At 40.4% G+C, this 22625-nt stretch overlaps 1 protein-coding gene across 3 annotated transcripts in view; it reads left to right on the top strand.

Moving 5' to 3' along the window:
- SPPL3 (signal peptide peptidase like 3) overlaps nt 1-22625 on the top strand; it is a 55827-nt gene that overhangs the window by 16599 nt on the left and 16603 nt on the right. For 2 of the 3 annotated variants that reach the window (XM_063415769.1, XM_063415771.1), the window contains exons 2-3: nt 16079-16156; nt 21717-21811. In XM_063415769.1, coding sequence (XP_063271839.1) covers nt 16079-16156; nt 21717-21811 — 173 coding nt within the window. The remainder of the gene's footprint in view (nt 1-16078; nt 16157-21716; nt 21812-22625) is intronic. The other variant, XM_063415770.1, reaches the window with a different exon arrangement.

Genomic DNA, 22625 nt, shown 5'->3' with positions numbered 1-22625 from the left:
AAAATGTCTGAAAATTTGGGCTGTTGTGATTGTTGCTGTGCTTAATCCTCTGCAACACAAGTTACAGTTATTCATGCGTAAAATCTTAACTCAAAAAGTCTCCCCAGTGCCAAACAGTGATGAGATAGTGTTTTAAAAACAGCTTAAAATGAATGTTACCTACATCCTCGTAGTACTTAACTTCTTATGCAAAAGTAGTTTTCAAATAAAACGCTAAGGATGATTAAGGGATATTTTTAAATTTTTCATTTTACTTTATTCACTCTGCACAATCAAATCTGAATAATGTTATGAAAGTGAAATAGCATTTTAATACTATTTTGGTCTCAAAATAGCATATTGTTTTTAGGTATGGGAATCAATACATGTGACAAACTCACTGTGAATTGTGTCTAAATTTAGTAGGTGTCTTCAACAATCAACCAAAAATTCTAATGTTCAGATCAGCTTTGTCATCTTGCTACTACATTTTCCTGAGTTTAACTTTTGCTGGAGTGAATTTGTGTTCTAGTTCTGATGTGAGTGCTTTTGCCTGAAGGGTGCTCTGGAATGACGACTGTTCCAAGGGTGAACTTGGTTATTTTTAGGAAGGTTAAACATCTGGATGTTCACTACAGAACCTTTTCCAAGAAAGCATTTTGTTTCTGAGCAAGAAATATCAGCAGAAATGTAGATGCAGCACATCAGAGCGTGATCTCTGTCTTCCCAGGGCACTTGGGTATTTTCAGACTGGCCTGTTGCTTAAAGTACCTCTGGGATTACGGAAGGATATCGGGGGGATTTAGCTCTGCAGTATTTTTGTAGGTGGCTTTGAGACTTTGGAGTTCAGAGCAGGGATGAAACCAAGCAGAGGTGCCAAATTAGGAGTGGTTATGGGGGACATAAGTGTTATATGAGAAATGTTTCTAATACTCAAGGTGTTTGCATTCTGGCTGAAAAAAAATTGATTGAGATCAGTTGCTTGGACAAAATCGTTCTCTGTCAGCGTTAAATCCAGTTTTCTGGATTCAGAAATTTTAAAAATGGTGCAATATAGGATTTGGAGTAGAAAATGTAATTGTATGTAATGATTTTAAGTCTTTCCCATATATGTTGTAAGTGTATGGGAAAAAACCTTTAAGCTAAGTTGTGAAAGTTAAATGAATTAAAACTGAAGTAACTTCAAAAAGAGGCTGACTTCTCTTTTAGATGAGCTGTCTTACACCCTGGATTGTACAGAATACTGCTTTTAAAATGTATCCTGGCTGCCTAGTTAGGACCTTGACTAGCTAGATCAAAAGTCTTATGAAAATATGCTAATATGCTAATGTGTTATTAAAGTGTTGATTACTGAAACATTGCATTTCCAGCTCAGGGCTGTTTTTCTCCCATAGCAGTTTCCAGGTACTGCTTAGAGAACTGTGATATCCCCTTTTCATTTTCTCAGTACATTTTGAGCGTCTTTAGCTCTGTATTCTCTTTTTTTCCTTAAGCAGGAAAACTTCAGATTTTCAAAGGTTAGTTACTATTCCAGTTTTCTAATACTGTTGATAAAATGATAAATCTACTTCTGGTAGGAGGCAATTTTTAAAACTAATTGATATATAGGTGTTTTATGTACCCCTTGAGGATATCAAAGCTCTTGTGTGTACGTGTTCTCTCCAGCCGTGTATTTGCTGGTGTGAGGAGGGATTGCTCCTCCCCACAAATACAGTTTGATTTCACATGTTTGCATGTTGAGAGTGGGACACTGTTGCTAGTTAAAAAGACTGTTTTGTTTATTTGAAGTGCTTAAATCTGGTCACTCGATTTGTGTTTTGTTGCTCACTACATACATTACATGAAAATGTAAACTGAAACAGATGGTGAAGGATCAGCATTCATGCTTCCAGCATGTAAAATTTCCTGGAAAGCTGAGTCTTCTGCTACGGCCTCAGCAGTGTTCAAAACCACATCGTGTTTGTTTTATAGTAGCTCCTGGATGCCAGGCATATATTAAGTTGTTCTGAGCCTGCTGCTGCATGGACATCCCTATTGAGCCCAGCAGTTCTGTGTTTTTCCTAAAAGAATTGAGCTGTTAATTCCCTAATCCTTGGGGAAGTTATTTTGAGTTAATGTCTAAATTGGACACCATTGTTTCTGTGAGTTCAGGATTCATACTAAAGTGTCTGTTCACACTTTCCAAGGCAATTCTGTTAAAGATGGGAAGAGCAGAAATTAACCTGGCTTGCATTTATGTGTTTTCTTTTCTATCCATGTGGTTGGAAGTGTCATGATTTTTACTAACTCCTGAAAAATCTGATGCAGCTACTCCTGTCAGGGCTGGACTGATGTTTTGTCTGGGTTCAGTTTATGCTGGGAAAGATGTAATCGGACTCTGCTGTGACATTTAATGAATATTGAAGGAAAAACTTCTTTTTAGAAGTGGATCTCTGCTCTGCTGTGTTGCAATTTCTCTTGCCTCAAGCACACATTAAAGGAGTACAGCTTGAATTAATGAAATGCATATTTAGAATCACTGGTGCAAATTAGTGGATGACCTGAAACGAACAGAACTTACTTTCCTGTGTAATGTTATCTCGATGCCTTTACCTAGGAATTTGCTTTTTAAAAGGCAAACATTTTATCCAGTAATAGTAGTCTCTTGGTTTTGTTTGGGATTTCCAGTAGCTTTCAAACCTGGTTATCCCTGAGCTTGCAGAATATTACAGACTCACTGTGTGTTGTCTGATCTGGGGTGTACATTTCAGTTCTGTGTTTGCAGAAGGAGAATGATACATAATAAAATGACAATATCTCTCTGATAAAACTAGTTCAGTTTTCAAGTGGGAGTAATTTGTTGCTGGTCAAACTGAGATTTCATTTGGTCCCATACATGAAGACTCCTGGACTTCAGTTTGTCCAAAAGCTTTATGTGGTGCAATATTGAAGACATGACAGCTGCTGTTAAGAAAATTTGCTGTTAATAAGCATTTCAGAGTTTGGAGGCTCAGCTCAGCATGTGAGATGCCTCTAATAATCTCTGAACATTACCATTTAATTAAACCTCTACTGTTTAGAATAAGTGAGTACAAAAGAGCAGTAGGACATGTTCTCCTTCTTTTTCTAGTTTCTCAAGGCTGAAAAGAGCATACTGGGTAAGACATTTGGAACTGGTCCACTTGGTTTTTGTGTTCTTTGGGTTTTGGTGTTCCCTCCTCCAAAAAAACACAGTGGGTGAAACTTTGAAGAACTGCCACTTTTTGTGTTGTCACTAGTGTTCCTGTGACTATGGAGATGTTAATTGGAAAAAGAAATTGGATTTGAGGGGGAAATTGGATCAGGTTACAGTTTGGTGTTGGGAAAGAGTGTAAGTTCCACTATTGTGAGTAACACAATTTTAGGTCGTTTTAATCTCATAGTTCTCCCACTTGGTGTTTCCTTTTGCCTGTCAGCCAGCTTCTCCCCTTACTGTGTATTTTTCTAGACTAAATAAACTCAGGTTCTATCTCTCCCAGTCATCTTAGAAACTCTTCTCTGCCCTCATCCCAGGCTAATAACTCTGCTCACACTGAAATTAAATTCATACCTGAGCCTGCCTTCCCTCTGAGCAACCCTCTCTCCCTCCTGTGCTGGATAGATTGTGTGCTCTTATACCACATGACTCAAAAAATGAAAATTAAGAGAACACCTCAGGAAAAAAAAGCATCTATCCAAATACTGGCATTAGTAGGCTCAATAGTATGGAGAAATCATAATGCTCATAATAAAACCTTAATTGACTTCTGTAGTAAATCATATGCAGTTTTAACAAGTTAATTGCATTAGAGTCTGTTTATGTGCACTTAGTGCCATGCTAACAATTGAAGCTGAAGTTCTGTTTCCTGCTTCATGATGCCCTGAGTCACCCAGCCCTTGGCACAGATACCTTGCATTGGTTGGCTGTGTTTGTGTCTAGTGTCTCATCTTGGTGCTTTGTGCTCAGAAATTTTCTTCCTCTAATAAACACACATTTTCTTGTTTGGGTTGTGCTGAGTAAAATAGTGATTTCTTCCCACTGATGAAGAGAGTTTGTGGAGTGTGTCCTGTGCTTGTAGGTGTGAGTTGCATCAGAACAGGAGGAAATTCCCAGTTTTTAACTTAATTTCCCCTTTGTACCACCTCGGTTGTAACTGAACTAAGCATGGGAATCGTGGTGTGTGCAAATACTCCTTTGTGCATTCTCTCTGGGTGGGATCCATTCAGTAGTGAAAAGCTGCTCTTTGACATACTGGTAATGTAGATCTTAATTTATTTCCTGTTTAACGGAGTTTAGTATTTATAAAGAAGTTGCCTTGCATTTGCTTTTCGAAAAGGGGATTATGTTGCTTTTTTATTTTAGAATTATATTTCTGGTTTTGTGAATAGCAGTGCATTATTCTTAAAAAATGAAGTACTGAACCTATGAAATATCATGAAATATTCAAGCTTTTTGTGCTGCTCCAAGGAAGGTTTGGTTTTTTGCTTTTGTTGTTGTTTTGTTGTTTTTTCTTATTTTAACTCCTTGCTTTTCACTTGCATAGCAAAGTCATAGAGGTGTTTCAGTCAGTGCTTCTGCTTCAAGGAAGAATGAAATCGTACCTTACATTATCTGGATTCATTGCTGGTAGTTCCTTGACCTACTTGAAGCTCATTTTTGCCCCACCAGCACTTTTTTCTTGTATTATCAGGAATAATGATAATACTTTCTGCTTATATCAGTGTACCTTTTGATCATGTTTGTATGTTTGGAAAATAGACTGGTTCGGCTTAGTTTGACTTCTGTGCCCGTGTCTGCCAGAGCAACCTGACCCTCTTACAGAGCTTTGGGGCTATCACAGACGCAAGTAACTTCTTGTAGTTCTTGACATGTGCAAGTATAGAGCTGAAGTCTTCCTGTCCTTCCTATCCCACTTGTCTAAATTTAGGAAAATTAAACTCTGAGTGTCAAAGTTTGAAAATACTCAATAGTAAGGCTATGTCCAATTTTATGAGCTTATTTTCATGTCCTCTGACTGTTTGAGAGAGAAGGTTGGATTTGGTTCTGTTTGTTTATTTTCCTTTAGTGAAAACATAATTTACTGTGTGTGTAGACAGTGTTACAGAACACACTGTCAGAGTCGTACATGAATTGTTTGGCAATAACTTGCAAAGTAAATATGAATCTCATAATTGTGAGGCAGAGATGAGATATTTGCTCACCACTGATCTTCCAGATCCAGATGGAGCAGCAGTGAGGACTGGGACAAATATTTAACTCCAAATTACAGAAACTCCCACGTTTTATCAGCTCACAGCTTTGGGTCCTCTGAGATCTGTTGGCTGATTGTGGAACTTGTGGTGTGGCAGCTGCACTAACAGTGTTGAGTCACGAGAGAAGTTGCTCGTCAGCTCTGGCACTGTGGTGCTGCTAACCCGCCCCAGCAGGTGCTGTGTGAGAGCAGCAGCCCCTGTGAGCCCTGAGCTGTGCCCGGGCTGGGCTGGCACTGCTGGGTCACACACACCTCCTGTGCCCCTTGATGGGCTTGGACAGGGGCTGGGGATTCCTCTGTGGAGAGGCTGGGACTCGTCCTTCGGGGCAAATGGCTTTTACTGGAGACTGGGAGTAGGGAGCATCCTCCTGGTTTATATGATTATAGTCATTCTAATGAACTTTTCTGTTATGTATAAAAAGACTTACAGAGATCAAAACATACATGGGAGCCTAGGGTGAAGATTCCGGGGAAGTTTTTAGTTTTTTAGTAATTAGAGTAAGTGCCATAAAATGAAACCCAGCACTGAGCAGCCTTCTGTGCAATGCAGTGATTGGAAACTCCAAGTTGCCTATATAACTGGGATATAAATTGATACCTTTATAACCCAAAGAGGTCTTAGCCATCAGAATTGCAGAAAACCTTCCAGTGCCAAGGATAACCACTGACATTTCCACATGGCCCTTTCGAAACACGATGTTACTCGGATCATGATGAGGCTGTCTAGCACAAAACTGTAGGCAGCTTGCACAGTGGTACTTTGTAGACTTCAATTACAGTAACCACACCCTTGATTTGCTTTTTGCTGATGTAAAAAGGGCTATTTTTTGAAAATTCATAGTTGAAAGTGGTAATTTAGATAGAAGAGCTGTTTCAGCAAGTTTTTGGGGTAGGCTAAATATTGGACTGACCTTTGCAGAGTTCACTGGTCTGTTGGAATCTGAAAATTTACATAAAGAAATATACTTGTGGCTCTGGCAAGAGGGGATTGTGTGTAACAGATCTTGATTTGACCTCCTCTCTTCTCCCTCCCTCCAGTCCTCCTCCTGATTATTTGTGGAAGGTGGAAGCAGTTTTCTAGATGAGGAGAGTCTCCCTGTGTGGTCAGTTCTTTCTTAAGGCTAATCTGCAACTCTTGCTTTGTCAGATGTCTCATACGTATGTTTATGTCTACTGTCATAGTGACATATTTACACCTTGTTCTAATATTTGCTGATTTTAATTCTTCCTCAAAAACATTGCATTCATACTTTGTTTGGCAATTTTTGTGGTACTACTGCAAAATTTGAATCTACCCTTTGCAGTAAACTGAAGTCTTCTGTAAAGCAATAAACTATGAAGACAGTTAAAGACAATACAGTTTCTTTAGTTAGTTCAGCAAATGTTTTTGGTTTTTTTTCCTCAATTTTTTTCTCCTCAAACATCTTCTAAACGAACTGATAGTTTGGCCCTTGCAAATGCAGCGTGGCTGCTTCTTGCACCTCACTCAATACCCCATTTGTTGTTGATGCTGGGGTTTATTGTTAGTGAATGGCCAGTGCCTCGAGGTGTTGTGCTGTGGTGGGGCTGTGCTGCTGGAGCAAGGTTGTCTGCAGTTTACTAGTGAAACACAAATCTAGAGCGACTAAAATAGCACAAAATATTATAAAATGTTATCATATATTGCAGCAACTACAGTGCTTGTCATCTGCTTTGAAAATTAATGCTTACGTCTGCATGGAAGGTTTGTTACAGGAAGATAGGAAGGTTAGTTTTATTTAATTTACATTAGCTCCAGCAAAGCTTGGATTACAGGTGTGTGTATTACAATGTGCTTAGTGAGATCTAACTGTAGGATGTTTCCAAAAGGATTTTTTACCCACCTTGCCCATGGCCACATCTTGACTCCTTTCCTCTTTACATCACACCTGCTGATGGTGCAGCTGCTGGCCTGAATGAAAACTTCACAAAAACAGGGCTGCAATGATTTTTCCACTTCCTTCTTCTCCTATTCAAGAATAAGTTTTAGTATCCAAACCCAAGCTAATTGTATTTGGGCACGTATTTGAGAAGGCAGGTTTTGTTGGCAAAGCTCTTACTGCCACTGAAGTCAGAGGTGAGCAAACTGAAGTGGATACAATTTGCAGTGGAGCCTGTTAGACTTTTCTTGCTTCAAGCTTTCAATTTTCAAACCAACATAGGCAAATCCTATCATAGGCTGGAGTCCTTCAGATTTAATTGTCAAGAAGGGATAAAAGTAACAATAGTTTTAGGAAATAGACCCAGGGCTGTGCCTTGGCTCAGCAGTTTGCTGGGGCTGGTCTGCAGCAGGATGCCAGTGTTGTAGAAGTTATCTGATCTGATACAACTCAATTATAAAACAAACATGACACAATTAAAATAAGAAATCAAGTAAAACATTTGCTACTAACAAGCTCTGTATCTTGATATCAAATGTGTTTTTCCACATATTCTTCAGTTGAACTCATTGAAATGATACTTGTTCTTCAGGGGAGGTCCCCTATTGCAGGTATCATTGTATAGATGTTCTTTTCACATTTTCAAAAACCTGGTGATACAATTTCAAAATCTTGCACCTGGAAAGGATTCCTTGGCTGGTGATCACATATATTTGGCAGCAAAAGCATGCCCTGCTTTTCATGGCTGCTTGTTTTTTCTTTCTTGGAGAAAGAAAGAGAAAGTAAGGAGGGAAGGTTCCCAGATCTTTTTTCATTTGTCGTGTTTAGAGCAAAGCTCTCGACCCAATCTAAATCAATCAACCAACCCTCCTCAATAACAAAAGGAACATCAAAAAAGTATTGTGTGTTTGTATAGGTGAGAAATAAAAATTATGTATCCAGGCTCCCATTCCAGTATGAAATACAAAAGGCAGTGTTTTCTGTGACAGCAATGTCAAAGACAATCAGTATGATTTTTGGATATTTATTTTGGTTCAGACTACTTCATTCTCAGATGTGTGTGTCCAGTACAACTTATTTGAAGCTGTACTGGTTAGTTTTTCTCAATTAACCACTGATTGCAAAGTTTGCTCCCAAATATCCTGTTTACTGCAGTTCCACTGGAGCTCTGGGGACATCAGGAGCTGAAAATACTTTGGAGGTGTGTGGGCACTGTCCCGTGTTGATTTGCAGTGAGGCTCCTTTGAACGAGGGCAGCACTCTTGTGCTTCCATGCAGGGACTGCAAGTTGTGCTCCCATTCCTGCGAGGAAACGAGTGCTCCAAGCTGAATGTGAAATCTGGAAGTCTTCCAGTGGCTGTAATTCCTAAGCACTGTGAAACATGTAATTCTTTGTTCTGTTGGCAAACAGTTGGCAAACCAAAGGAGTAGCTCGGAGAATGTTTTTAACAGAAAATGGTTTTTTTCAAGGCTGTGTCTCCCAGTGCCTTACTGGATACTTCAGTTTCCTCTCAAAGTGAGCTCAGAGGAGCGTTTGCTCTTAGCAATTTAGTTGGGAGCTTAGAATTTGGTTTTGCAGAGATAATTTAGGAAAACATCTTTCTGGAAAGGATAGAAGAGGTAATTGGGATTTAAAATTGTATGGGTAGAAATATATATATATATGTATGGTATTTAATAGTGTGAAAATGTTCTGAGACCTCTGCCTGGTAAACAGCAGAATTGTTCTCTGGTTACAAGTTGAAATGCCTGCCTGAGCCCTAACAGAGTCTGTGTAGGAAAGTCTGGTTTTAGTGGGACGTTTTTTATTGCTGATTTCTCTTTTTTGTTTTGTTTTGTTTCGCTTTAAACTTGTTTTAGGTTTATTTTCTGACATAACCCGTGTTTCCATGAATTAATCATACTTAGCATACCTTATCCGCACGTGACAATGAGATGAAATTGTAAACTTTAGAAAACAAGCTATTCCTTTAATGTAAGTGCAGCCATAGCAATTTGCTTGCCTTTCCCATGAATCACACTGAAGAATGGAATAGTGTTGAGATATGTTTACAGCTGTGGGTGCCATGACTTTGCGCTTAAAATTATACCTTTAACTGTTACACTCAGATTTAACTTTGGTTTGGCAGCAAGCCTAATGGAGGCTCTTAAATATGTATATATCTTAGACACGTAAGGCAGCTGAAAGAGGCTTTTTAGTCATACCCTTGACCTGGAATCCAGTAAAGGAAAAAAGTAGTATTGGTTTTACCTATGGAGTGAGTCCACCCCCAGCCAAAATGAGTATTTGTGCAATTAACTCTAATTGATCTTCAGGTCCATGGCAGTGCTCTTCTTTCATGTGCCCTAGGACTGTGCTCTGGAGTCCTTGAGTTTGATTTGTGCTCTTAATAAATAATTTTACAGTGGCAGCTCACAAATGCCAGGTACTGGAGCATCAGAAGTGAATTGCTCTTAGCAATAAATTGTCCTAATCACTGAGTTACCGCACATTCTTTTTAAGGAATAAAATAGTAGAATATTTTGAAAGCTTACAAAACAGATAAATTCAGGAAAATATTTTCCTCATGAGTGGCACATTCTTGCATGATCCAAAAAAGCCACAGGCATTGGGTCAGTGCAGAAGTGTAAAGGTGAATGTTTTCTGTGTGAAGTTAATAGCTCTAAAAACCTGGAGGAGCAGAGGAAGTGCAGAAATAGTCTTCAACTTGCCTTGAGTTTACCAACTGCTATTTCTTGACTTTCTGTTTTTCTGTTGCTAAGACAATCACTGATGGAATAAACAGACTAAAAAAGCTTTGAAATATATGAAACCCTTGGAGGGAGGGGAGTGGAAACTTTCTCCATCCTTGATTTTGACATTGAACACCAGATATGCAGCAGAAGTTGATTGTTTGAATTTGCTTTGGTGGGTTTTTTTGTGATTTGGTGGGGTTTTTTTCTATTTCCCTTTGAAAGAGTTGCCCATCAGCTGAGATGGGACCCTCACACTGAATGTGTGCCCTCAGCAAGTTCTGGAAACGAATGATGAGTACAGAGCAGGGAGGGAGAGGGAGATGCTCTGTCGTCATTCCTCCGATGCTGGTACCTGCCTGTGAGGAATTTTCTTTCAGAGAGAATTGGGATGCCTGTTTTGTTGGGCATGGATTGTTGTCTCTTACCTTGTGAGGAGATGGTGGACATTTGATTATAAGGGTGGTATTTGAAATGCAGGTGAAGAGTACCATATTGATTGGGTAAATAGTCATGGATTTAATGTGGGCTGAAGAATATTTGAAGTTTTATGTGGTCACTTCTCAAACTGCCACATCTTTCAGAAACTGAAATATGTGAGTGGATTCATGTATGGATTCATTTTACCTCAGACTGGCCAGTATGAAAAGCTCTCCATAAATTTTGAAAAGGACTTTTGTGTTGGAGAAAAATTGTGGACTAGAATTGTAATCACAAAGGTTTATATTTCATGTCAGGCAAGTCCCTTAATTTCACCAGTTAGTATTTTAAACAACAGGTGAGGTAAACATCTGTCATGACTGATTGTCTCTCCCCAGAATAAGATCAGTGAATTAAATTATCTCCTTACATTCCCAGTGTGAATTTGTGATTCTGTGATGTCTGCAAATTGTAGATTTGGTCCCATTAGACAAAGCAAAAACTCTTCTATTTTAATCCATCCATGCACAAGCCTATCTAGTATGCTCACCATCCTTTTATAGTCTTGTTTTCCTTAATCTTGTGAACTCTTGGATGTTTTGATCACTGATAAAGAAAAATACATGATGAAATGCAATCTCTCTTCATGTGAACTTTAGTGAACTTAGTTCATCTGCTGCACTTTCCAAGTCATTGTGATTTATTTGTTGCTCTGTTGTTTGCATTCTTGTATAGGTGCAGTAAATATGCAGGGAAGGTTTGTCTTGCTGCTGTTACAGCAGCTTTTGTATGAGAATGATGCATGTCCAAGGCCTTTGGCGTGCATTGCTATGGAAACTTCAGGGCACGGGCTTCTCATTCCCCCTTGGCAGAATTCTCCACAATAATTTCTCTTGTACCTGGAAGCTGGGAGTGATATTCGCTACTGAAACATCAATGGGCTGAATTTTTATGATCGTACATTTAGTAGGCATCCTGTGCAAACAGAAAGGTGTTTTATTCCAAATACATAAAACTTCCCTGATAGCTTGAGAAATAATTTTGGCATACTTGAGCTAATGCTGCCACTGAGAAGTCTTTTCTTTTTGATTGTTATGTCCAGAGATGGGCCAGATCAGGAGTCTGAATCACTTGAGAAGCTTTCCTGTTTGTTCTTTATTATTGTTCAGGCGGGCAGGTTCCTCAGGCTGGCTTTGTGTGTGATTTTGCAGATGGTTATGCAGATGAAGAACAGGTGATTGGAAAAGGTGAGAACTTGCTTTTGTAAAGGCTGCCTTGGCTTGTGGTCGTTTCAGATTGCCCGTGCCAGGTCGGTTGTGTAGAGGGCAGTGCTCTGCACTGTATCTGCAGACACCTTTGGCTCCTGGTTTGGGTCTTCACTGAACAAAGCGAGTTGCAGATTCTTGCTGCCCACCACAGAGGCACAGAGAATCACCTGGCTTTGCCCATGGGCTCTCCTTCTGCAGGTCTGGAAGGACTGTTATCCCAAAACTGTGATCTTCTGGTGATAAGGAAGAGCTGAAACATGAAAACCAGTGCTTATACTGACTGGGTGATTTTCTTGAGTGGAAATGCAAAAGAAAGAAAACCAAAAAGTCCATAATAGGAAAACAGTAGGCAGATGGCATTCACCTTGTAGGGTGAATATTTACAAAGACAGGTGAGCTTGGACCTGGAGGGACAGGGGGAAGAGCTTGACCTGCAGCTGCTGATCCATAGAAAAGAGCTTGCAAGTGTCTCCAGTGTGGCACCATCACTGTTGTTGTGGCAGCTTTCATTATCTGGTTGCCCTCTTCCCTAGCTGGGCATGAAGTGGGTCTCTGTTCCCTTGGGAATACAGAAGTTATTCATTTATTCCCAGAAGAGGGGAGAGTGCTGCTTGGAGCCCCAGCTCTGGGTGGTGTGGTGTCCTTTGCCTGTTGCTGTTGGGAGTGGTGTGTGTCACAGGGCATCCCTGGAATTGTTCTGTAGGTAAAGGTCCGTGGGGCAGGCGGTGCCAGGCTGGAGGGCTCAGGCTCGCTGCTGGGATTGTTGTGTGGACAATGCCCTCAGTGTGCGCCTGCGGGGCGGACACACAGAGCATGTCATGGAACAGTGCTCGCTGTGTCTCTGCCTTGGCGTGCCTCAGCAGGCTCTGTGTTGTGAGCCCATGAAGCTGCCAGAAATAGATGCCTAATGGCAGAGAATTTATCAAAATTGATCTCAGCCATGTGACGATGCAGGTTCAGAGTGAGATCTCAGGTTGTAGAGGAAGCGATTGGGAAGTCACCTCTCAGTAGCTGGCTGAGAAAATGGTCCTAAGGCACCAGTGTGCTTGGTTTTATTAAGTACTAGGCTGTAATAATTAGTTACTTGTTACTTAGCTAAGTAAGAATCTGGTAGCTTTATTAAAAACAAATCTTAAACCAGCTTCCTTACACGGATGCTGAATTTCAGGTGTGGCAGTGCAAGAATCCTGAAAATGTACTTCCTTGGGAAAACCAATGTTGTCTTTGTATTTTGAGCAGTGTTCTGCACATGTGCTAGAGTTTGGAAATGAGTTGGGAGTTGTTCTGGTAACATGGCACAGGTGAACTGCACTGAAGTCAGTCTTCAGTGGAGCCTTTAGCATGGCTAAAGTATTAATTTTCATCCAGTATTGATTTTCAGATTGAGGATGGAGAATAATATTTTCTTTGTAGATTGTGATGTTGTAAGTACTGAGAATTGCATCTAAAATTAGTATTTAAGTCAAAGGACAGCTGTGCACAAGCTTGTTACAGGCATTTTCCGTGCATAAGTTTCCATTACCTATTCCAAGATTGAACAGTTCTACAGAAATACCTTGTTAGAAGGAAGGTGGTTTCATTTTTATGTGTGCAGTGGAAGGCTGGTTAAATGTGACTGCAACTTCTGAAAACTCTCATTGGTGTGGGTTTTGGTCTTGGCTGATGCCATTTGAGAAGAACATGGCAGTGATGCTTTTTGGCTGTGAGAATATATGAAGTTGCATACTTGAAATATGCCAATAGGAGAATCCCATTGTGTGCTTGTGGAATCTGCTGGACTTGTAGAAGGTTATTTAAATTTCAGTTAGTTACACATTGGTTTGCAAGACACTGTCATTTAGAATAATATTAAAAACTTGGAAGTAATCTTACTTTTTGATTCTTTCATGTGACAGTCATTTGCTTATTACCTCTAACCTAGATTAATGTGTTAGGAAGGATTTGTTTTGGATGAAGGATTTTTAGTCTCTTAAGCAACTGTCCATCCAGTCAGTGGTTAGGATTTTAGGAAACAGTTCTGGTTTCAGGTCTTGTGCAATACCTTAAATAATGTAGAGAAATTCAATGTTTAAAAGATGCGAAGTTTTATTACAGTGAGATTCCCCTTGGCATTGTAAAATTGTTTTTCAAGTTTGCTTGTGGGTTACTCGTGTTGGAAACTTTGGATGGAATCTGGACATGCCCGAGCTGCTCTCTTGGTTCAGGGTGTCACACTCTGGGTGTTTTGCCTTGTTCTTTTTCCAGCTGCCTCAGGAAGAAGGAAAGTGTGACTGTATCTCCCTGGCGGTGTTTGCTGGAATATCAGTGAATATGAATTTCCCCAGACCGTTATCCTGGTAGCAACATGGAGCTTTTAGGTTGTCCTGTTACAGAATCTCTATGGGGAGCAGTCAGGAAACATCACTGGTCTGTGATGAATTTCTGATTATTCTGTTGCACCTCTCTTGTGCAGGGTGGAAGGAGTTCAGTTCTCATGTCTGCCTTGCACAGGATCAGCAGGTGCTGTCCTGAGCACCAGTGCAGCCTCTCAGCAGGGCTGCCATGTGCTGGGGCATTGTTTAACGTGGCTTTGCATTTCTTCACTTTCTTTCATCCAACCACAGGGCTCTCAGTTTTAATACAAAACTTATGGATTGTGCATAGGGCTGATCCATGGTCCATGCATCATCTCTATTTTATCTGTTTTATGAATCTTTTTAACATTTACAGCATTGTTTTGACTAATGCTTAAAATTATGACAAAATGGCATTTTAATTATCATAGCCTCCAGTGTTGTCACTGAATGAAGAATTATGTAGAAAACATTGTTCATCTCAAACGTATTTGCCAACTTGTGAAGATAAAATTTTATGAACATAAGTTAATAAAATTCAGTGCATAATCCTGGCCATGTTTAATCCATTCTGAAATTCCATTCCTTTTGTTTTTCTCATAGATGTGGAGTTGCTGAGTGTTCTTCTAACAGCCGAGTTCCACTATTTATTCTCAAATTCAAACAATGCAAAGCTTTCCCTTCCCTTTGTGCAAGGGAATGTTTCCCCCTGAGATCAGAGTTAGGAGCAGGACATAAACCCAGTGTGATTGTCCTCAGGCTGTTCCCTTTGGTGCCAGTTTAGCTGTAACCATGGCGTGAAAATAACGTGCTGTGAACTATATTGTGTAAAACCTGAACACTGAGGTTGTAAGTGCTGAGATATTATGTTTTATGTATTTGTAATTCACTATATTGATCTTCATGGATCCCTTTTAGGCCTCTATTCTACAGCCTGGTGACTAAAAGAACACATACAAAAAGAAATTTATACTTAAAGTTTAAAATTGTCTTTATGTGTTGGCCAACATTATGAGCAAGTAAGATACCTGTTTTTCACTTTTAGTGTGGAGATATGTGCAAGTTATTCATGGTAATTAACCAAAGTAGTTTCTAATTTCTTGAAAGCTTATTGCACAAGTATATAATTTCATCTAAAAGAGGCAGTCTGTCAGTGATGTTTAATATTGAATTTCTGTAGTAGAAGATTCGCATTTGTGTTTATATATTAAAAGAAAATATTTTAAATTGTGTGTCTAGTGGTTTGGTAATTATCTCTAAATTGCTTTTGAATTGGGAATGGGATGAGTGTTTCTTTAACTGTCTCATATCTTCAGTTTTTATTTGCTCAGTGATACTTAATTTGGAACAATCATGTAATTCAATTAACTTTGTTCCATATCCATAGTCTTGCTGAAATTAGGCTTTTTGGTTGGTTTCAGAAATATTCGGTTATGTCTTTTGTAGGATAGAACTAATGCAGTTAACATTGAGTATTATTCCTGTTATTTTCAGCACAGGTTATGGAAAACCTGTTGGGAGTTGCAGAGTGACCCCCAGAGCCTCTCTGTGCCCCCACCAGCCCAGTGCCTCTGGTGCATTAATGTTGATATTTCCATGCTTTAAACACAGTGTGCTACGTTAGGAAATCAGTCAGATAAAGCTGAAATGTCCATCAGTAATCCTGCACTGAGTGATCTGCAAGGTGGAATAGGGAGGTGATCTGGTGTGGTTTAATAAATGCACGTTGCTGCTCGTTGTGGGGTTTGGGCTTTGGTTTTGGGGGGTTTCTTTTGTTTGTTTGGGGTTTTTCCCCCCAGCTAAGTGAGCCTTAGCTGCCTTATTGCCACTTTGAAGTGTTACGGAGAACAGGTTGCTGTTACTGATGTGCAGGTTTTGCAGTACCTGCAATTGAAGACATTTTAATGAGTTTGAGGAAAAAAACCTTGAATCTGGTGAGTTCAGAATAAATTACCACAAGGCTTTTGAATTGTCCTTTGGTGGTTGTACAGATTTTACATGGTGCAGCCTTGAATATAGTAAGTTAATTCACAAGCTACAGGTTATGTGTTCTAGATGAGACAAGAGCTTCAGAGGGAGCTGCTGTGATTTGTCATCCAGTTCTCTATTTGTATTAAAATAAGAAAAAGAATTAGCAAATGACACTGGAGAAATGGACACTCAAAATGACAAACCTGCCTTCTTTTTCCTAATTCCAGGGCATATTCCCTTGTGGATTCCAGTCAAGTGTCTACCTTCCTGATTTCTATTCTTCTCATAGTCTATGGCAGTTTCAGGTAAGATTTTTTTTTTAAGGTTCTGCAGAGTTTTTATTTTTCAAGTAAAAGTATTGCAAGTGACTGAATACAGTTTATGCCTTTTTGTTTCATTGTATCTTTGTCAGACATAGGCAACCTAAAAAATTGTTTGCTTCTGAGAAGAAAATGGAAAAGTAAGAAATAATAATAATCTTCTGAAATATGTAATTGTTTGTCATGGTACAAGCACTTAGAAGATAACTTAAAATTCAGTCCTTGAGGACAGCTCTGTAAAATCATGTTTTAGAGAGTAGAAAAGGATTGTTGAGACAGATAGAAGGTGATGTTCTCACTGGCAGGATTTCCTGTACATTAGCCAGTGGCTGAGAATGCTCAGCTGTGATTTCAGACCTGTCCTGTTGATCCCCCGGCCCCACTGCTGCCTGCTCCAGTGTCAGGAGCAGCTTCACAGGGAGGTGGGAAACACTGGCAGTGTGCAATTCCAGCAAAGCACCTGAGAGCTGCTGCAGGAGGAGTTTGAGTCTTCAGAACCCAAATTTGCCTCATTTTAGGAGGCTTGGGTATAGTTCAGAGAAAACACAGTTATCATTTTAAACTTGCATGCTGTATTATAGTTTGTTTTACTGTAGTGGCACCTAAGGAATGAGGCTCACACTGACATATTAAAACAATATAACCACAATATGAAAGTGTTATTTTTTTAAAACTTAAATACAGCATTTTTTTCCTTCTGCTTCATGAAGAACATTGCTTCATTTCACAGCTCTGTGATAAAAGGCCTTATAGTCCTACAGAGTCTCTGAACTGCTGTGAGTATTCCTGAAATAGATGATAGCTGTGCTCATCCACATGATGTAAGCTGCAGCTGTTTTAGCATAAGAGGTTTAATATCACTACTGTAAGTTAATAAAGTCATGTAATGAAAGAGCCAATTTTTTTGCAAGAGCTGTGTATTGCTGTTAGCAAGCTTTAGGTAACAGCACTGCTGGTGAAATTAAAATAGAAAGCTTTGGGAAAACAAAATCTACAGATGATCAGAATAAAAAAGTAATCAGAGGTTGTATTTGTTTAGTTTTTTCTTCAAGTTTTGAGTCAGATTAGCATACAGTTGAGGGACTAATTAAAATTTTAACTATTTGAATTTATGCAATTGTGTAAAAAGGAACTATGCATCTAGCTGCAAGAAGCCATAGCATTTATTAAAATTCAATTATGAAAATGTAGTGCAGTATAAAACAGCAGGAGTGTGTGAACTTAAATTGCTTGGAGTCTTTCTTGGAACTCCTTGCCCTTCAAAACATTCCCCTGCTGTTTGCCATCCTATTCCTATTGGTACCTACACATACTCTTAGCATTTTGTCCTATAGTTTAAATTTAAAACTACTCTCCTAGCAAGGACTGCCAGCTCCAGAGCAGTCTGACTCTGGATGGAGCAGTGGGATGGTGATGGATATAAATCCATTGAGGAAATGTCCTGGTTTAAGTCTTTTGCCTTTGCGTGTATCCTGAAGACCCCACAAGGTGAGTTACAGACAAAAATAGGGTCCCAGAGTTTTAAAATTAATTTCCTAGTGATTCTCCTATGTGTAGTTACTTTAGCAAGTGTGTGAGCTGAAGCCCACAGTTATGCTGGGGACTTGGACAAACTCTGATTGTCTTTGATCGTGAGCAAGGTCAGAAGCAGATTTTTACAGAAAATTGTGCAGTGATGTTAACAAAGTGGTCTGAAATACAATTAAGTTATTTAAGAAATTGAAGTGTGGTAGTAAGGTACAAAATTATATTCATCTGGGAATTCTTAAAGTAGTAAAATGAAAACTGGCAAAGTGGATGAATTTTCTTAGAAAACTGATGTTCTGGAAAGACCAAAGTTACGGCTTAGGGTGCTCATTCTCCCCTGTCAGCAGTGGTGTGTTCATCTGGATTTGAGTGCTCTCACATCCAGTCTCCTGCAGAGCTGTTGTAAGACAAAAAGATAATAGCGCTCCATAGTTAACCTGTGTGTTGCACAAGGTGGGTTTGGTTTCTGGTTTTCAGGTGAGAAGATGCAGGTAGAGTTATTGTAGTGTTCCTGGCCAGTGGCTGAAGCAGAAGTGCAGTAATAGCATCAGAAAGAATTGGGTGGGTGAGTTATTAGGATAAAATCCACGTGTGTGGTGGATCTAATCTAAGACAGGCGGCGTCAGGGGAACAAAGGAAAGCCTTGGTCCACTGTCCTTATTAATAGAAGTAGCATTTGTCCAAAACAAATAAAAAAATCCCCAACCCCCAACATGCTCAGAAGAATGTCTAATAAATCGTGGGTAAAGTCCAGAACCAGAGCAAAGTGCAGCAGTGGAGCTGAGTTCCCCTTCTCTGACTGGGCAGGAACCAGAATTTCCTGCCCACGTTTGGGCCGGGTCAGGAGTTCCAGCTTCCAGCCCTTCTCAAGCTTCTCGTGTACATTCTGAGTGCTCTCAGTCCTTGAACTTGACATACTTTTGTTATTAGCTGCCAAAGAGGCAAGTCTAATCCTTTAAACCATTATGAGCTGTAAACTGGAGCATGCAAGTAGATGTGTTAGTAGTGGATTTTTAAAGAGGTGAGCTCAGCTTGGAACAGGTTGTCTCTGAGAGCAAGACAGCCACTTGTTCTTGTCCAAATGCTTCTGTGCGACTTAAATGTTGGGGTTACTTTGCAGGTAACAGCTAAATCTTTTTCTATCCTATCACATCCCCACACATGGGCTCTCAGCTTATGTAAAGCCAGATTTAACCCAGAATCTATGTGTTCAAATACCTGCTTTTGAGCCAAACCAAGAAGTGTGGGTTGACCCTGGGGCTTCTTTCTCTAGGCTTTGGGTATCCAAAGTGTGGCTGTGAGTAGGAAATAGCTCACATGGTGAACCCAGAGTGCCACAGTGAACCCAGAGTGATCGTGGTGTGCTGAGGGTTGGCTTTCCAGCCTGGCATTCCCATGCTCCCAGAGCTCTCAGATGGGTGACTGTCCTCAGAGCAGGAAGGAACTTCTCAGTAAATTGCATCTATCTGTAGATAGATCCTTGTGTTCCTGTTCTCTGCCTTGTTTGATAAGAGCATCTCCTGCAGGGTGTCCCTGAGGCATTTCTGCAGTGGAGTGATGCATTGCTGAATCTGAGCTTTGCAGGCAGGGCCCTGCCAGCAGCTCACTCCCTCCTTTGGCCTCAGCGTGACCCTCCCGAGGGGCTCCCTGCAGGAGGGCGACTCCTGGAAATGCAACCAGCAGGAGCTCTGAGGACCCACACAGGAAACAATGGAGAGTTCAGTGCCCCAGGGGAGATGCTGACTCAACAGTCCCTTTGGGAGCCCAGGAGAAACTTGAACAAAACAGCAAATGTTTCCCAGCTTGCTGTTTCTCTGCAGCCCAGTAGTTTTGAGTTTATCTTGTTTTACAGTATGATTTTTAACTTTCTTGAGAGGTGTTTTAGTGATCCCTTCTCAATTTTTTTATTATGTTAGTGATGATTTGTAGCAGAGGGAAGAGCCAAATCATAAAACAGTTGGAGATTATTCAGAGGTTGGCTTGGAAGAGCAGCTGTGTTGTTAAGTGAAAGTAATTTCCTAATTCATGCTTACTTTGAAGGCAGGGATATTTATAGGTAATAATAATTGCTGACACTATGGCAATGAAAAGAGAGGGGCTGAGGTTGTTTATGAGCTGTACATCTAATAGGTTTTATTTCCAGTTTTCTCTGCTGATAGCAATTCCTTAAGTTATGAGTTGCCCAGTGCCACTGGGAGAATGATGGTGTGAGGTTCTTGCTAAACTCTGCTAATTCAGAGGGGAACAAAACACTGCACTGCAAAAAGAATTATCTTGTTTGCCTGAATCTTGGACCAAGTCCTGGAGGGCTGTCAGCCTCCTCCTAGATTTTTATTGCTTGAGAGGAAAATTATACAGCTACAACGCATAATGGGGAAAAAGGGAGTGTGAGTGAAGGATGGAGGCACTCCAAACAAAGGGCAGAGCAAAGAGATCTTTAGAAGAACAAGCTAAGAACAACAGATTAATTTGTTAGAATTTTAGTGTTCTCCATTGCCTCTTTGTATTTTCCATAACTCTTTAGCTGATGGTCCATGATCTGTGTGAAGGCACTGTGGGTCTGAGGTGGAAGTTTCCTCGTGTTTTGCCTGGGACCAAAGGCTGTTTTAATCTCCTAACACTGTTGGGGAGCACTTGCTTAATAGAAACAAAGGAAACAAACCAGTTCTGTGCTGGAAGAGCCTTTTTATTGGTTTTGTTTTATGGAGTTGCTCAACCCCTCTGTGTTTAATACACCGTGTGTGTTTTGATCCTGTAGACCTGAGTGTGCCCAGCTCCAGGTCCTGGGGCTGCAGCACGGCCTTGCTCACCTGTGCACTGCAGTAGATGCTCAATGCACTGCAACAAAATACCTGTGACACCCTAGAGTAGTTTAGAAGATGGTGGTGTATTTATTACTGGTCTGATAAATGAATAGAATTTGTTTACTTTGTGTAACTCAGTTAAACTAAACTTGAAAAGAAGTTTAATGCCTATTGACCTGGAAGTTTTACTGGAATACTTGGATGCTGCTGTAAGCTTAAGGCAGGAGTGTACAGTGGGAGATGCACAGTGCTTCTGGTGGTTCTCTGTAGCTCGTTTGAATAAATCAATATGCAGCTAGATCATGGGTGCCATACATGGATCAGAGTGAGAAAGTGTCATGGTAAACTTGGTTGGTGGTATTTTTGTTAAAGAGCATGTCAAATTTAACAACAGAAATTATTGCTGGTCAAAACAGACCTTAAGTGAAATTCCCCCTTTTCAGAAAGTTGTGCCAAATGTGTTAGAATAGAATTTGGATGTTGTATCGAAATGAAGGACTGTGGCAAAAGGGGTAGAATACTAAATTGGAACTTTTAAAAGTGTTTATATCAACATGAAAAGATGAATCAATAACAGCTGAGATGGGTACTCAGGGGAGTGTTGTCAGCTCCTATGGATTAATAAAAGTGTATCAATTTTTACTATTTATTTAGAGCTTCCTCTAGTCATCTGTTCTGTGTGCATGTCTGGTTATTTTCTAGGCTTTGCTGAATTTTTTTCAGTGAAGTAAAAGACCTTACATTAAGCAGACACTTAAAAGCTAGTTCGGGTCATTCATAACAACATTTTGAGGAAGGAAATATTATTGTCTTAAAAATGAAACCTGATAGTCAAATTTGAAGGAACAGGAACAAAAATGAGAACTTGGAAAGAGTTCAAATTCACAAGAGAATTGAAATGTTTATTGTGCTTCCATCATGTTCTACGCTTCCCAGAAATCAGGTAACAACAAACAGCAGCACAGACATTTAACACTCCCCAGTGTAGACACTGTGGTGACTGATCTCCCTGTCACAGTCTGGGATGTGGGGCCTCATTTGGAACTAAGCTCTTCACTTATTTTAATTTCCCACTGTTTGGTGTTGTTTCTAATAACCAGCATTACAGGGCTTTTCCAGGGGAAGGGTGCTGTGGCAGTGGGAGTGAGACTGCAGCTGAGGAGCCAGAACAGGAGCTTGGAACTCACCTGTCACATTTGCCTTGTTCCCTGCAGGTCTCTGAACATGGACTTTGAGAATCAAGACAAAGAGAAAGACAACAGCAGCACCGCTGGGTCTTTCAATGGCAACAGCACCAATAACAGTAAGGGTCAGCTTTCCTCCTTGCCCTTTTGCTTCACCTCATGCTGCACCCCTGCCTCCCCTGTGTGTGTGAGAGCTGCTGCACTGCAGTCGCTGATCCAGGCTGTGCCTGGCCCTCCCCACCTCGCTGGGCTCTGACACTGCTGCCCACGTCTGGGTACGGCCACGCAAGCTGAACTTAACACATCAGCATAACCTTGCCATCGTGCATAAAAATTGCATGTGGCACAATTTGTCAGGTTTGACTGGAAATGGAAACAGCTTCACTTCTAAAAAAGCCACCCCACAGCTAGGAGAAGGGAGTGTAATTCCTTTTTGTCTGGAGCTCATTGCTATGGTGTGTTGGCCAGTCTGTAAGCAGGGAGAGATTGGGGGTGTGCTGACAAGGAGGATTCACCTTATCAGGAGGGAACCTGCAGCAGAGAGTTCACATGGCTCTGGGCAGCTCATTTATAATGCAGGACCAAATCTGTGTCTGCACACTGTCTATTCAGAGTGGGATTAACGTGTCAGCTCCGGTGTGGTGATTGTCCCTTCTGGAATCTATAAATAGATTCCAGGCAGCCTGGCCATCTGACATGCACGGTTCTGCAGGTAAAAATAAGGAACTGATCAGTTAGAGGGGAACACAGTGTGCTCAGTGTGTTGTAACTTCATACTTGAGTTTAAATTAAGGCAATTTATATTGCCATATTTTGAGAAAAGGTTCTAGAATAAACCTAGAAATAATTTCCCAGAGTATAGAAGGCAGGAGTGAGAAGCTCTGTGCATGAAAGCCTGAATGCTCAGCTTGTTGTGTTTAAAGTGAGAAGTATAGCTTT

Source organism: Prinia subflava, chromosome 19 (genome assembly GCF_021018805.1).
Source record: "Prinia subflava isolate CZ2003 ecotype Zambia chromosome 19, Cam_Psub_1.2, whole genome shotgun sequence".
Lineage (NCBI taxonomy): Eukaryota > Metazoa > Chordata > Aves > Passeriformes > Cisticolidae > Prinia > Prinia subflava.
This window is presented reverse-complemented; position numbering and strand designations above follow the sequence as displayed.